Source organism: Atta colombica, unplaced genomic scaffold, assembly GCF_001594045.1.
Source record: "Atta colombica isolate Treedump-2 unplaced genomic scaffold, Acol1.0 scaffold126, whole genome shotgun sequence".
Lineage (NCBI taxonomy): Eukaryota > Metazoa > Arthropoda > Insecta > Hymenoptera > Formicidae > Atta > Atta colombica.
In genome coordinates this window covers 5,406,734-5,420,057 of record NW_017259213.1, presented here as the reverse complement: position 1 = coordinate 5,420,057, position 13,324 = coordinate 5,406,734, and the positions used below count along the sequence as shown (strand labels likewise).

Below are 13,324 nucleotides of genomic sequence, written 5' to 3'. Positions count from 1 at the left end.
TTACCGCTTATAGCCCGATTGTCCACATGTACTTTTGCGCACAAATAAAAATTTTACAGACGGAGTTACATTTGCCTACATGAGTTACATCTGCCTATATATATTATTGTCTGTAAGTATTATTATTGCCTACAGCTCGATTACCTATATGTATTTTTGCATACAAATAAAAATTTCAGAAACGAAATCACATTTGCCTACATGTATTTGCTTACACGTTGTTGCCCAGCTCGATCATCTCTATTATGGTCCACATATATATTATTTTCTGTTTTAAAAACAAATTCTTTGTTTTAAATCAAATACTCTACTTTAAAAATGCAATCATTTTCTTACTTAACTTAATCTTTATATACAAAAGTGTTCATAAGTAATCAAAAATAATAAAAGCTGTACGCAATAATACTTGTAGATAATAATATATGTAGGCAAATGTAATTTCGTTTCTGAAATTTGTATTCGTGTGCAAAAATTGTAGGCAATCAAGCTCTAGACAATCATTTTTGTGTTCAAAAGAACTATCGGTAAAAGTGATTATAGGCAAACGATATCCTAGACAATTAATTTGTAGGCAAAAAGACCCATCACATTTTTAAGTGCTGTATTAATGCATTTTATATAATTTAAATAATTAAAGTTCTATAAATAAAAAATAATCATATACATATTTATATCAAATTTATTATATATGATAATATAAATAACAAAAACATATTATCAATTATAATTAATGAAAGGAATAATATATTAAATTATATTATATATTAAATTATTTATTTAACATCAATTACTATTCAAAAATTAAATACTTAATTCTATTAAACAGAATTGAGTGAATAGAATTAATCCATTCATTTGTTTAGATAATTTCTCAGGGTCGCGATTTATCGATACCACGTTTAACTTTTATTATTACGATATTTGTCAATGCATTCGGACACACATGTGTCTATTGCGCCGTAGGAGAAATTTTGGTTGCACAAGTATGTTTTCTTGATTAACTTATTATGAACAGAATATAAATTACAATATACTAATTACAATATACTAAAATATTTGTCCAATTTAATACATGATATATAACATATAACAATATATAAATTTATTGCGTATTATTGTTATGTATGTCAAGTGCGAAGGAATTTATCAAGCTGCATACAAATACAAGTGGTATAACTTGGAGCCAAAGAAAGCAAAGAACTTAATGATGATAATGATTCGAGCCAACAAATCATTGTATCTTACCGCAGGAAAACTGTTCCCTATGACGATGTCAACTTTTTGTAACGTAAGCCAGCTAATAGAAATTGTTTATATAACCTTTACTCTTGCCTTTATCAATTCTTAATATAGATCACATAAAAATAAAATAAAAACAACTTTTGTGTATATGATTTTTTTTTATTTTATTTGTTATGTGATTTATACATACATGTACAATGTGATATCTGTATAAGTTTATTCTTATCATCTCGTCATTAATTAAATTATTTTTATACGTCAACATACATTTTTTATATATATTATATTTTTAGTTGTTAAAAACATCGGGCGGTTATATATCAGTTTTGTTGGCACATCGAGAATAAAAAACTAGAAAGTCGAATAAAAATCTGATTTTATAAAATTTATAACGGGAAGTAACAATTAATATGTTTATGTAATTACATATAATTTGAATTTAAATATAATAAAGTTTACTTCGTTTACAAGAATGCATGCTTATTTACATACTTGTGAAATACATTATGTATTACAATAACAATATTGCATTATCTTGATTTAAACATGCATTTCTCTTGGAAGTATCTCCTTTTCTTTATAGGACATCTCTTGGAAAAAATTGTATTTTGTGTAGATAATTTCGAAAATTTTAATACATTTTTGCATCAACATTTTGAAAAATGTTCTTTGAAATTTATTGAACAAGGATATTTCAAAATTGTTAATATTTTGATAAAAGACAAACTATTTTATATAAATTGTACTAAAATAATAAAAAAGTTTGCAAATTATTTCAGTTTAATTAAATTTATTTAAGTACAAATAATGAAAAATTAAGAAAATGACACGTTATTGTATTCCAACTTTGCGTTTTTTCGTCACAATTATCCCGGTTGACCCCATAAAATTAACAAAAATTCTTTCTTGCATAATTAATATGTCATAAAAACGTATAAATAATTCATATTAATAGTGATGTAATAACGTTTTAATAAGTCACATACAGTTTTCGTAATTCTATATTGAATTAATCAGCATTATCTAGAGATGGAAAATAAATAACGCTGTTATTTTTGTCGTTATCTTTTATAACGATTTGATAATAACGTTGCAATTTTTTAATGATGGTAACAATAACTAACTGAAAACAAAAGTTGAGAAAAAAATCATTTTTCCAAAGTATCGTGCCACGATTATACATTGTTTATTACACAAAAATAACTCATTACTTGTAACAATTTAAAATAACAAGTAAAAATAATAAATCGACATATTGTAAATGAATTATTTTTTTTAAGAAATTATGTGTAATAGTGATTAGTTACTTTTTAAAAGTTACTTCTCCAATTTTACTTAGTTTTTAGATATAAAGTTGTCGTTACCATCATAAAAAAACTGCAACTTGCCAAATCATAATTATAAAAACAAATAATTCTTATGTCCTGATTGTATCATTATCCCTCATTGTATCATTATCATTCACTCAATTATATTAGAACACATTATTAACATTATTGAAATATATTTGAAAAAATTGCAGTATGGTGTGCTATATAATATGTATATATATAATATAATATGTACATTTTATGTAACAATACGATCATTCCCAATAAATATGAACTGACATTCTGTCAGTTTGACATGTAACACATGGCTACAGTACTGTAAAACCGTTTGGTATTTCAAATTTTATTTTTAAAATTGACTGACTTTAATAAAACAAAAGGAAACAAAGACTGTTTTTTAGCTAAAGTTTAGAAATTTCAAACTTTAGCTTTAAAAAACTTTCAAGTTTCTTATATGGATAATGATAGTTTCAATGAAGTGATCAATAAATAATTGCAGCACAACAGGATCGATTATAAAAATTGCCAACACATAATAAATGAATAAAAAACTCATATTCTCTTATTTCTGTATAAAGAACAACAAATTTTAAGAAAATAATTGAACGTATATGAAAATATATGTTCTTTAAACTTATTTTCTTTTTGTAACTGAATTTCCATAATTTAATTATATATAATTTAATTATATATTTTTTTATAAATACATTGTTTCATTCCTTACTACAAAAATGTGCATATAAATGTATTAATTACATTGAACATATGTGTAAATTTTTCAATCCGTTCAGAGCACGTATTATGGAATTATTTGGAATAGGAATAAATTCCGATCGAAATTGTCAATTACATATATAATATTCCTTAGATTTCTATTGTATTTTCTGGGGAAAAAATGGAATAATTCTGATCGGAATTTATTTCCATAATACATGCCCAATTATATGATACTGAAACATTTTTAAAAACGTGCGACCCTGCATCAATATCACTTTTTTATTCGCTACCAAGTCACTAAATAATTTTTTCATCTGTAGAGTGAATCAAACGGTTATAAACATCACCCACCATAATATTCTCGTTACAAATGTTGCATTATTAATACGTAGTGTATACACTAGCTATAGGATGGCATTAAACTTAGGAAGTCTCGTCGTACATAACGATCTACCACTCCAACCAATAATGAAACGAGAAGAAGAGAAGCTTCGTTTCTTTGCAGACACCAGGATGGATATTTCAAAGTATTCAGCGTACATAGGTGTGCATTTTCTTTGATTTAGATAGATACGTTAAACAGAAAAATTGTTCATCAAATGCATAATACTCACGAATGAATGTTTCGAATTATTTTTTACAAAACAGTACTGTTAGAAAAATATTAGCTAAAATATGGGATAATTATATTTAAAAAGAAACCTATGTGTGTGTGTGTGTATGTGTGTGTGTGTGTGTGTGTGTATGTGTGTGTGTGTGTGTGTGTGTGTGTGTGTGTGTGTGTGTGTGTGTGTGTGTATTTAAAATTAGTGATGCAGATAAAAATTGTAAACATTAGAAAAATTTGTATCACTCAATTATTTTCTTACTTTTACGTTCTTCTTACACATTTATTTAAACATACATACATATACAATACATACGCATACAATATATAATACAATCACTTTTTTATATGTAATTTGACATTTTATTAATTTAATTAACCAAGTAATAAATTTAATCGAAGGTTATTAAATTTAATAACTTACAATTAAATATGTGCCACAAAAATGAATAAATATTGTTTGTAAACAAAAATTTTTTAAGTATCTTTTAAATAAAAGGAAAGTGATGTATATTAAAAAAAAGAGAAAAGGAGAAAATATACTCGAAAAAAGGAAAAGAAAATACAGAAAATACAACAATTATATAATGTTCACGGTTAGTAAAGAAATTTAATTTTATTAAAATTTTTACTCATATTTATCTCTCTATAAAATAGATTATGAATGGGCTATTGGATTAAATCGAATTAATTTGGCACTGTTGGGCGTTTGGCCAAAAAACATTGAAACTAAACGGAAAAAATTAATATCAAACATTCATACAATTCTTATGTTAAACACTGTAATCTGTGGCTGCTACATTCCGAGTATACATTCTTTGTTCAAAGTTTGGGGTGATATAATGTCTATGATTGATAATCTACAATATACTTTACCGATGTCGGTATCAATAATAAAATTATTCATTATGTGGTTGAGAAAGGAAGGTAATACATAGATGAGACAAAAGCTAGTTGTTACAATTAGTCTTTTTAGCCAAAGAAGACAATATACATTTTCATAAATAATATAATACTTATGACATTTTACTAACAATTAGTGGCAGCCATAATTGAATTGTAAAAGATGTTATATATGTTTATGTGATTATATTATGTGGAGGTAAATATTTCATTGTGTGAATTGTTTGTTTATTGGATACGTAAGAGGTATGTTAGCATTCTTTTATATTTATTTTATTATTTTATATACATTTATTTAGTTATAATAATACATTTTATTTCACTTGAAATGTATATACATGTATTGGTTTTTATCTGTATTTTCTCGAATAAAAAATGGCGAATTAGGGCTAGTTATTACACTTTAATCGACGCAGGTAACGTTGTAATATTGTAGCATTGTAATAACATTAATAACTTACCTTGTACATAGAATTGATAAACTAATAATTTAAGTTCTTTCTTTCTTATAGTTTGCTATATATTTAATAATTAATTCAAAAAAATCTGAATTAACATATTTCTTTACATATAATTTTGTATCCTAAAATAAACATTTAGTATAAAATATTTTGTGTTTGATTTTTTATTATAATTTGGAATTTGTTCTTTACAATTTACCTGCTGACAAAAAATTTTAATTTTCAGCATTTAAATACATTGATATTCAGAAAAAATTTGATTTTTATTAATTATCTACTTAACCTGATTAACTCCAATTAAATATATATTTAATTAAATATATATTTCAATGTATAAGTATTCATTAATTTAAAATTTATATGTTTGCATGAGTTAAAAAGTTCTAGTAAAAGATTGTAACAACTAGCTCCGTTCTCCTTTATACATACTTATACATATATTTCTGTAAATTATACATTAGTAAAAAAAAACAGTTTTTTTTCAATCATATCTTAATTCAGAAAATTAATATCTTATTCTAAGCTTATTTATAACATATGTAATTGTTATCTTTGTTGATTACAGACATTCTACCCCTTTTAAGCATGATTAAAGATGATTGGTTAAAACCAAAAATGATAAAAGAAAGAGATATTATGATAAAACGAGCGCGAATAGCACGTATATTTACGATGTTTGGATATTTCATGATGTTGGTATCTTTTAATTTGTGTGTAATTTTTCCTGTCTTCGGTATTTCAATGAGATATTTAACAAATAAAACGGATCCAGGCAAATTAGTGCCACTACAAACATATTATATATACGATCGAGATAAAAGCCCATTTTACGAAATAACTTATGTCATGCAGAGTCTCGGCTTATCGGCGGCAGCTATTATGTATACTGGTGTAGATAGTTTTTTAAGTTTATTAGTTTTTCACGTATGTGGTCAGTTGGAAAATCTCAAAATACGTATCATCCACCTAGATAAGTTCCAAAATTTCGAAAATGCTTTATCACATAGCATACAGGATCATATACGTCTCATTAGGTTACGCATATTATTGATTTTTAATAATTTTTTAGGAGATATAAAAAATAAAGCACATTTTCCACTAATATATTTACTTAAATTATTCTAAAGGATAATATAAAATGAAAAGATTTTTTGAATATTACATTGAGAAAAATAGTCTGGTTGGATTAAGTAATAATTTTGATAGAAAATGAACGAATCAGAATTTTCTAAATTCTTAAATATGCTAGAATTCCAGTTGAGATAGCTAAAATTTTGAATGATATAATTATTCTGGTAAAAATGAGAATTTCTTATAAATTTTATCAGAAATATTTTATGAATCAGAATTCTGGTTATCTTAACTTTTAATAAATTTAACCAGAAAATTCTTATTTTCAATTAAATAAAATTTTTTTCAGTGTATGATATAAATAAATACTAAAAAATTAATTTATAAATATGACTTTTTTAATAACTTTCTTTTTTTAATAACTCTCAGATTTATTACCATTATTGACGAAATATTTACATTAATGCTACTTGGTACGCTGTTTTACTTTGGCATATTATTTGCATTTTATGGTTTTTTATTGGGTACTGTAAGTAACCTTCCTTAATTACTTTTGTAATAATGTGATGTTTTATAAATGTTATCTTTATTAAAATATTTTCTAAAAATTTAATAAGTTAAACACATAGATACGTACAATATCTGTTATATAATAATGTAATATAAATAATAAAAATATATTATAAATTATGATTAATATAATGTATACTTTATAACATTTCAATTTATTTATTTAAACTAATTATTATTCTCAAACATTCAAAAATTAAATACTTAATTTTATTGAATAAAATTAAATAGAATCCATTCCTTTTGTTTAGATGATAACTCAAGGTCGCGATCTGTCGCTACCACGTTTAACTTTCATTATAACAGTATTTGTCAATACATTCGGACACACATGTCTCTATTGTGCAGTAGGAGAAATTTTGGTTGCACAAGTATGTTATTTTTTTGATTAACTTATTACGAACAAAATATAAATTATACAATATACTAATTAAAATACTTGCCCGATTTTACACACAATCTATATAACAATATATAAATTTATTGCATATGGCTATGTATGTCAAGTGCGAAGGAATTTATGAAGCTGCATGCAAGTACAAGTGGTATAACTTGGAATCAAAGAAAGCAAAGAGCTTAATGATGATAATGATTCGAGCCAACAAATCGATGTACCTTACTGCAGGAAAGCTGTTCCCTATGACGATGTCTACATTTTGTAACGTAAGCTGGCTAATAGAAATTGTTTGTCATTTTTATTCTTATCTTTACCGATTCTTAATATAAAAAATAAAATAAAAACAACTTTTTTGTGTATATAACATTTTTTTTACTTTATTTATTATATATTTTATACATATATGTACAAAATGTAAAATATCTGTAAAATTTTATTCTTATCATCTCGTCATTAATTAAGTTATTTTTACACATCAATATGCATTTTTTATAAATATTATATTTTTAGTTGTTAAAGACCTCGGGCGGTTATATATCGGTTTTGCTGGCACATCAAGAATAAAAATAAAAATCTGCGAAAGTCGGATAAAAATCTGATTTTATAAAATTTATAATGGGAAGTAACAATCAAATGGGTTTATGTCACAATTTAAATATAATAAAATTTACTCCGTTTAATAAAAATGCTTATTTACATACTTGTCAAATACATTATATATTACAATATTATTGCATTATCTTGATTTAAACATGCATCTCTCTTGGAAACATCTCCTTTAGCGGTTCTTTATAGGACATCTTTTGTAGAGAATTTTAGTTTGATAATTCCGAAAATTTTAATATATTTTTGCATCAACATTTTGAAAAAAACATTCTTTAAAATTTATTGAACATTTATTTATTGAATAAAAATATTTCAAAATTTAATATTTTTATCAAAATACGAATTATTTTATACAAATTGTTGTATAATATTGTTGTACACATAAGTCTTTCATATGTAAATTATATATTTAAAGTTAAATTATTCGTATTCTAATATAATAAAATCTCGTCAAAATACTCTCAACCTATTATCATTTTCAAAATGTTATTATTAGATTTATAACTCAGATTATTTTTATAAAAATATATAACATTTTATTGATTTAATATTACAAATTTTGTTCACATTACACTATTGCTCATGAATTAAATTAAGTAAACATTATCTAAATATCACTCTTAATTTGACGACAAATAATTTGCGTGATAATCTTGTTAGAATAAAAATGGAATTATTATTAATGTTATTCACAATTAGCTGGATATTTCAATGTGGCTGTGGTCAAAGTCTCGCTACAAATGCTTTGAAGTGTTTGATTACCAATTAGAAGAAAGAATTTTACAAACTGACTAATTAAAAAATGGATATTTCAATGTGGCTGTGGTCAAAGTCTCGCTACAAATGCTTTGAAGTGTTTGATTACCAATTAGAAGAAAGAATTTTACAAACTGACTAATTAAAAAATGTTTCAAAGCGTTTATAACACGCGTTGACTCTCAATATACCAAATCAAATATGAGCCATATTAAGTGCGCAAATTTCAAACGCATTCTAATTCAATTGCTTACAATGAACAAACCATTTGCCGTACGGATTTTTATAATATGGCTTAAGTGTGATTGGCTGTCAGCTCTCCACTACTTTTAGGCTACTATGCATCCACGGGAATAATTTATCTTACGTCTTTCTATCATAGCCATTATACTGTACTTTTCGAAGTACAGTGTACTTTTGCCATGTATAAAAACAGATCTATGCAATAAAGCTGTATCCTGATCATTGGCGGTCGTATAAGGTAAGTTAAATATCAGATAATATTTTTTCTTTTAACAATTTTACAAGTTTTATATAATTAAAACGTTTTCTATTAATTTGTTTACTTTATAATAGCGTTATATTTTATTTTTTATATTGCATATATAAAAATAATGCATATAAATTACTTAATTGTGTATAAAGTGTTTAATCTCGTCAATTATTACGAGTATTCCTATTATATTTATTTGTTCTATTATTTTGATTATGTAATTTTATTATTCTTATTAAATTTATTGGTTTATTGTATATAAAAGTTTTATCTCGTCAATTTTATAAACTTTGTATAAAATTAAAAAAAAATTCTATTATGTCTTTCCTTATGTCACAAAAAATATAAGATGGAATAAACTTTAAAACAGGGTCAACCAGACAAATGCGAGAATGGAGTAATTGCGACGACTCTGCATTAAAATTTAAAACTTTATATTTTATATTATTTCATGGTCAATGATGATTTGACTTCAAATTGACACAAGTTCTCCTAAGTACAAAAATTTTATATTATAATAATTATCAAATCCGTAAAGCGTTGTAAAAAAGTTACGTTATCAAAATATGCATATATCTATTCAAAATCAATTCTTTTCCAGATAAAGCCATTTTAAATACGATTATACAAGATATTCATTATTTTAAGATTACTATGACTCTAAATTAACGTTTTGTAAAGGTTATAATACAATTAATAAAATTTTTTAATTGAATTAAATTGAATTACAATTACCTTACTGTCAATTCCCAAGCAGAACAACATTATGATATCAAAATGACTCGAAAATCATCAAAAAAAGTCATTTTTCAATCATTTCCAATTCATTTTAATATCATTTTGACGTTATCGTGACTTGTTCTGTTTGAGTTCTATGTATGGAGTAAGTATAACGATAATTATCGGGAAAACCATGATGATTCGCGCAATTGCGCGAAATAATGACTTGCTCGTTATCACGAATGCGACACGTACAATACTGACGATTGTGCGTTTATTAATATTTAATTTTACGCAAGTATAATTTAAATATCATTTTGGGCTATATTTGTACAATAATAATATTCATGCATAGTCTGCTTTTTTTATTACTAAATAAATATTAATTTCATATGAAATTTAGGATGATCTGTAATAATTTTAATGTTACAAATAAGAAAACAAACATTAAACATATTTTCTTATTATTTTTAATTATCTCTCAATACTGTCTTATATTAAAATAAATAATTATAAGATTTGTTAGCAAATATTTAATTATTTTATAGATCATGCCGCGAAACTATATTCCAAAGAGAAAGAAAATTCCATTTGTGAAAAGAATATAATTTTACTTATCTATGTATAAAGAATATAAAGATATATTAAATAGTAAAAAGACATGTTAATTTTTGTCGATCAAATATATTTTAATAATAAAAATGAATATTGTTTGCATTTTGTAATTATTAATATTTTTTTATTCATTCCTTACAAATAGATTTAATTTAACATTTTAAGAATCATTGTCACAATCATCTTAGACCATCACATATTATCTCACATCATGAGATAATATGTGATTTTTGAAAAAGGTTAAAAAATTTATTTTTATATATACACATTTTTATTTTTATATATACACAAGAAATAATTTCAATTACTAATATTTTCCTATTACTAATAGAATTTAAAATAATTATTCATACAAAAATTAAGTAAAAATAATAAAGCCATTTAAGAAAATGGCACATTGTTAAATTTCAACTTCGCGTTTTTTCATCACAATTATGGTTGACTTCATAAAATTAGCAAGTTGAAATTTAACAATCTTCTTCTTTCTTGTATAAGTAAGTATATCATAAACGAATAAATAATTAATAATGATGTAATGACATTTTGAGAAGTCACATAGTTTTCGTAATTTTATAATGAATTAATCAACATTCGTCTAGAGATGGAAAAGAAATAACGCCGTTACTTTTACCGTTATTTTTCATAACGATTTCATAATGACATACAATTTTTTTATGGTAACTAACTGAAAGCAAAAAGTTGGAAAAAAAATCATTTTTCAAAAGTATCGTGTCACAATCATACGTTTATTATAAAAAAAATGACACATTACTTGTAACAAATTAAAATAACAAGTAAAAATGAGTTACTTTTTTCAAGAAATAATGCGTAATAGTGATAAGTTACTTTTCAAAAGTGACTTCCTCAATTTTAGTTTTTAACTAAAGCTGTACAGTTATCGTTATTATAAAAAAATTGTAACGTTATTGCCAAATCATTATTGTAAAAAATAACTCATGATTCTTATCCCTAATTATGTCATTTATTCATCTATATTAGAACACATTATTAACGAATTGTATGACGTTTAGAAACTATTCGTTCGCAGAAGTTTACGGCGATGAATCAGAAAAATTAGCAAATGGAATACCCACAAGTATACTGAATCATCCGCATAGTATCTCCTTACAAAACTGTAACAATCACTTTTGCGGCGATAATATATCTATTCACGATGTATCTTAACTGCCGGATTTTGCGTAGCGTTCCTAATGAACGCCTAAGACAATCTCTGACCGTCGTCACTAGCACAACTTATCTCAATACAGGCGGACAGACTTATAAAGTAAAATAAATAGAATATAATAATAATTTGGTGCCATGAAAATTATAATCCTAATTTTGATCCTAATAGAAACCCCACCATAGGTTTAACAAAGGTATAATCTTGAAATAAAATATGTATTTAACCAGGGAATGAAAGTAACTAGTTATTTAACGTTACTTACTATGTCTTATTGTTACTCTATTACTAATAACGAATTGTCAATGATATTTTTTTGCCTGTAACAGTAATATCAAGGTTAAAAAATCATTTTATCGTTAATGTGTTGTAATGAGTTGGAAAAGTCACTCGTTACTAAAAAAATTAACTTGGTATTTGTAATTCGTTACATTTAGTCATTATTTATAACAAATAATATTACTCGATATAAGTTACTTTTTTTAATAAGTAAACGCGTAATGATACAAGTTAGTTTTTAAAGTGACTTGCTCAACCTTAGCGCAATCTCAGCGTTTAGTTAGTTATCGTTATAGTCATAGAAAATTGCGACGTCATTATCAAAATATTATCATAAAATATAACAGAATAATACTTCTTCCATTCCTTGATATTTATGTATACAATATTATAGATATATATTAGTTTTGTGATACATTTTTTTTGTAATTTGTCCGTGCGATACACTTTCTGCTATATTAATGATAAAAAATAATATAGAAATTAAATAATAAATAATAAAACATTCTTCAATCACTTCTTCAATTTAGATTATTGATATAAAATGTTTTTAGCTGGCTATACCCATTCAATTTGGTCCAGGACAACGAGCAATTAGCTCTCAACAAATGATATTGCAGAGGATGATATCATTACAATTGCTGCCTGGGATTCTATGGGATACGAGAAACCGCTACATAAAAATTTGCAAAAATTTTACGCGAAAGTCATGCTTCCGAACAAATATCTTAGCATGAAAACTTCATGTTGATTGATAAAATCGAATTCTGTGTTCTCATTATTTACGGAACTGAACTGTACCATGTATGTAATATTATATTGTATCTATAACAGAATGCTTAATATTTTTAATATTAATATTTTTTTTATTTAATGTTTTCTGTTAATATATTTTATTAATTATTCTTATCTCTTATGACATTGTATGAACATCATTCGCGTTACGATATTGCTCGAGTCCAACCGAAATTTCGATTCCGGTTTCAGTTTCGGTCTGTTTCAATCAAAAATCAACGTTTCAGTTTGATTTCGGTTTCGGCAAAAAATTGTCAGTAGGTAAATCGAAACTGTACAAGTTATCAGTACAATGTACTAGTGAGCGCTTAAAAAATTGTCCGATTTTAATTTATTAATTTGTTGATTAAGCTTAAGACATTTGAATATAAACTTTGATGTGATCCTAATAATAACATGATTTGATTGCTTTAAAAATTGAAAACGTAATATTATTATATTATTATAGTTAGATATTTTAATATTATATTTTTAATAAAATCTTGTTTTTTAAAGAGTACATAAATTTTTAATGTAAATAATTCCTAAAAATCATATCTATGTAAAATTAATCCAAAAATGCCGATTTCGAAAAAATA

General features: G+C 24.6%; 2 protein-coding genes and 1 pseudogene across 2 annotated transcripts in view; all 3 read left to right on the top strand.

Moving 5' to 3' along the window:
- LOC108695045 (chymotrypsin-2-like) overlaps positions 1-4,835 on the top strand; it is a 19,697-nt gene extending 14,862 nt beyond the window's left edge. The window contains exons 5-6 of the mRNA XM_018204778.1: positions 3,663-3,834; positions 4,555-4,835. Of these exons, the coding sequence (XP_018060267.1) occupies positions 3,663-3,834; positions 4,555-4,835 (453 nt within the window). The remainder of the gene's footprint in view (positions 1-3,662; positions 3,835-4,554) is intronic.
- Positions 4,836-7,153: 2,318 nt separating this feature from the next.
- LOC108695177 lies at positions 7,154-7,863 on the top strand. Its single transcript, XM_018204936.1, has 3 exons — positions 7,154-7,273; positions 7,410-7,565; positions 7,810-7,863. The coding sequence occupies exons 1-3, from the start codon at positions 7,154-7,156 to the stop codon at positions 7,861-7,863; spliced, it is 330 nt and encodes a 109-aa protein (XP_018060425.1).
- A 3,646-nt stretch (positions 7,864-11,509) lies between these two features.
- Positions 11,510-13,324, top strand: part of LOC108694933 — a 2,322-nt pseudogene continuing 507 nt past the window's right edge.

What these genes read in the sequence shown, in the direction of transcription:
- LOC108695177 (XM_018204936.1), top strand. Translation starts at nt 7,154, where the DNA reads ATGATAACTCAAGGTCGCGATCTGTCGCTACCACGTTTAACTTTCATT. An exon ending in GAGAAATTTTGGTTGCACAA is followed by an intron (nt 7,274 to 7,409) that starts GTATGTTATTTT and finishes ATGTATGTCAAG; the next exon opens with TGCGAAGGAATTTATGAAGC. An exon ending in CGATGTCTACATTTTGTAAC is followed by an intron (nt 7,566 to 7,809) that starts GTAAGCTGGCTA and finishes TTATATTTTTAG; the next exon opens with TTGTTAAAGACCTCGGGCGG.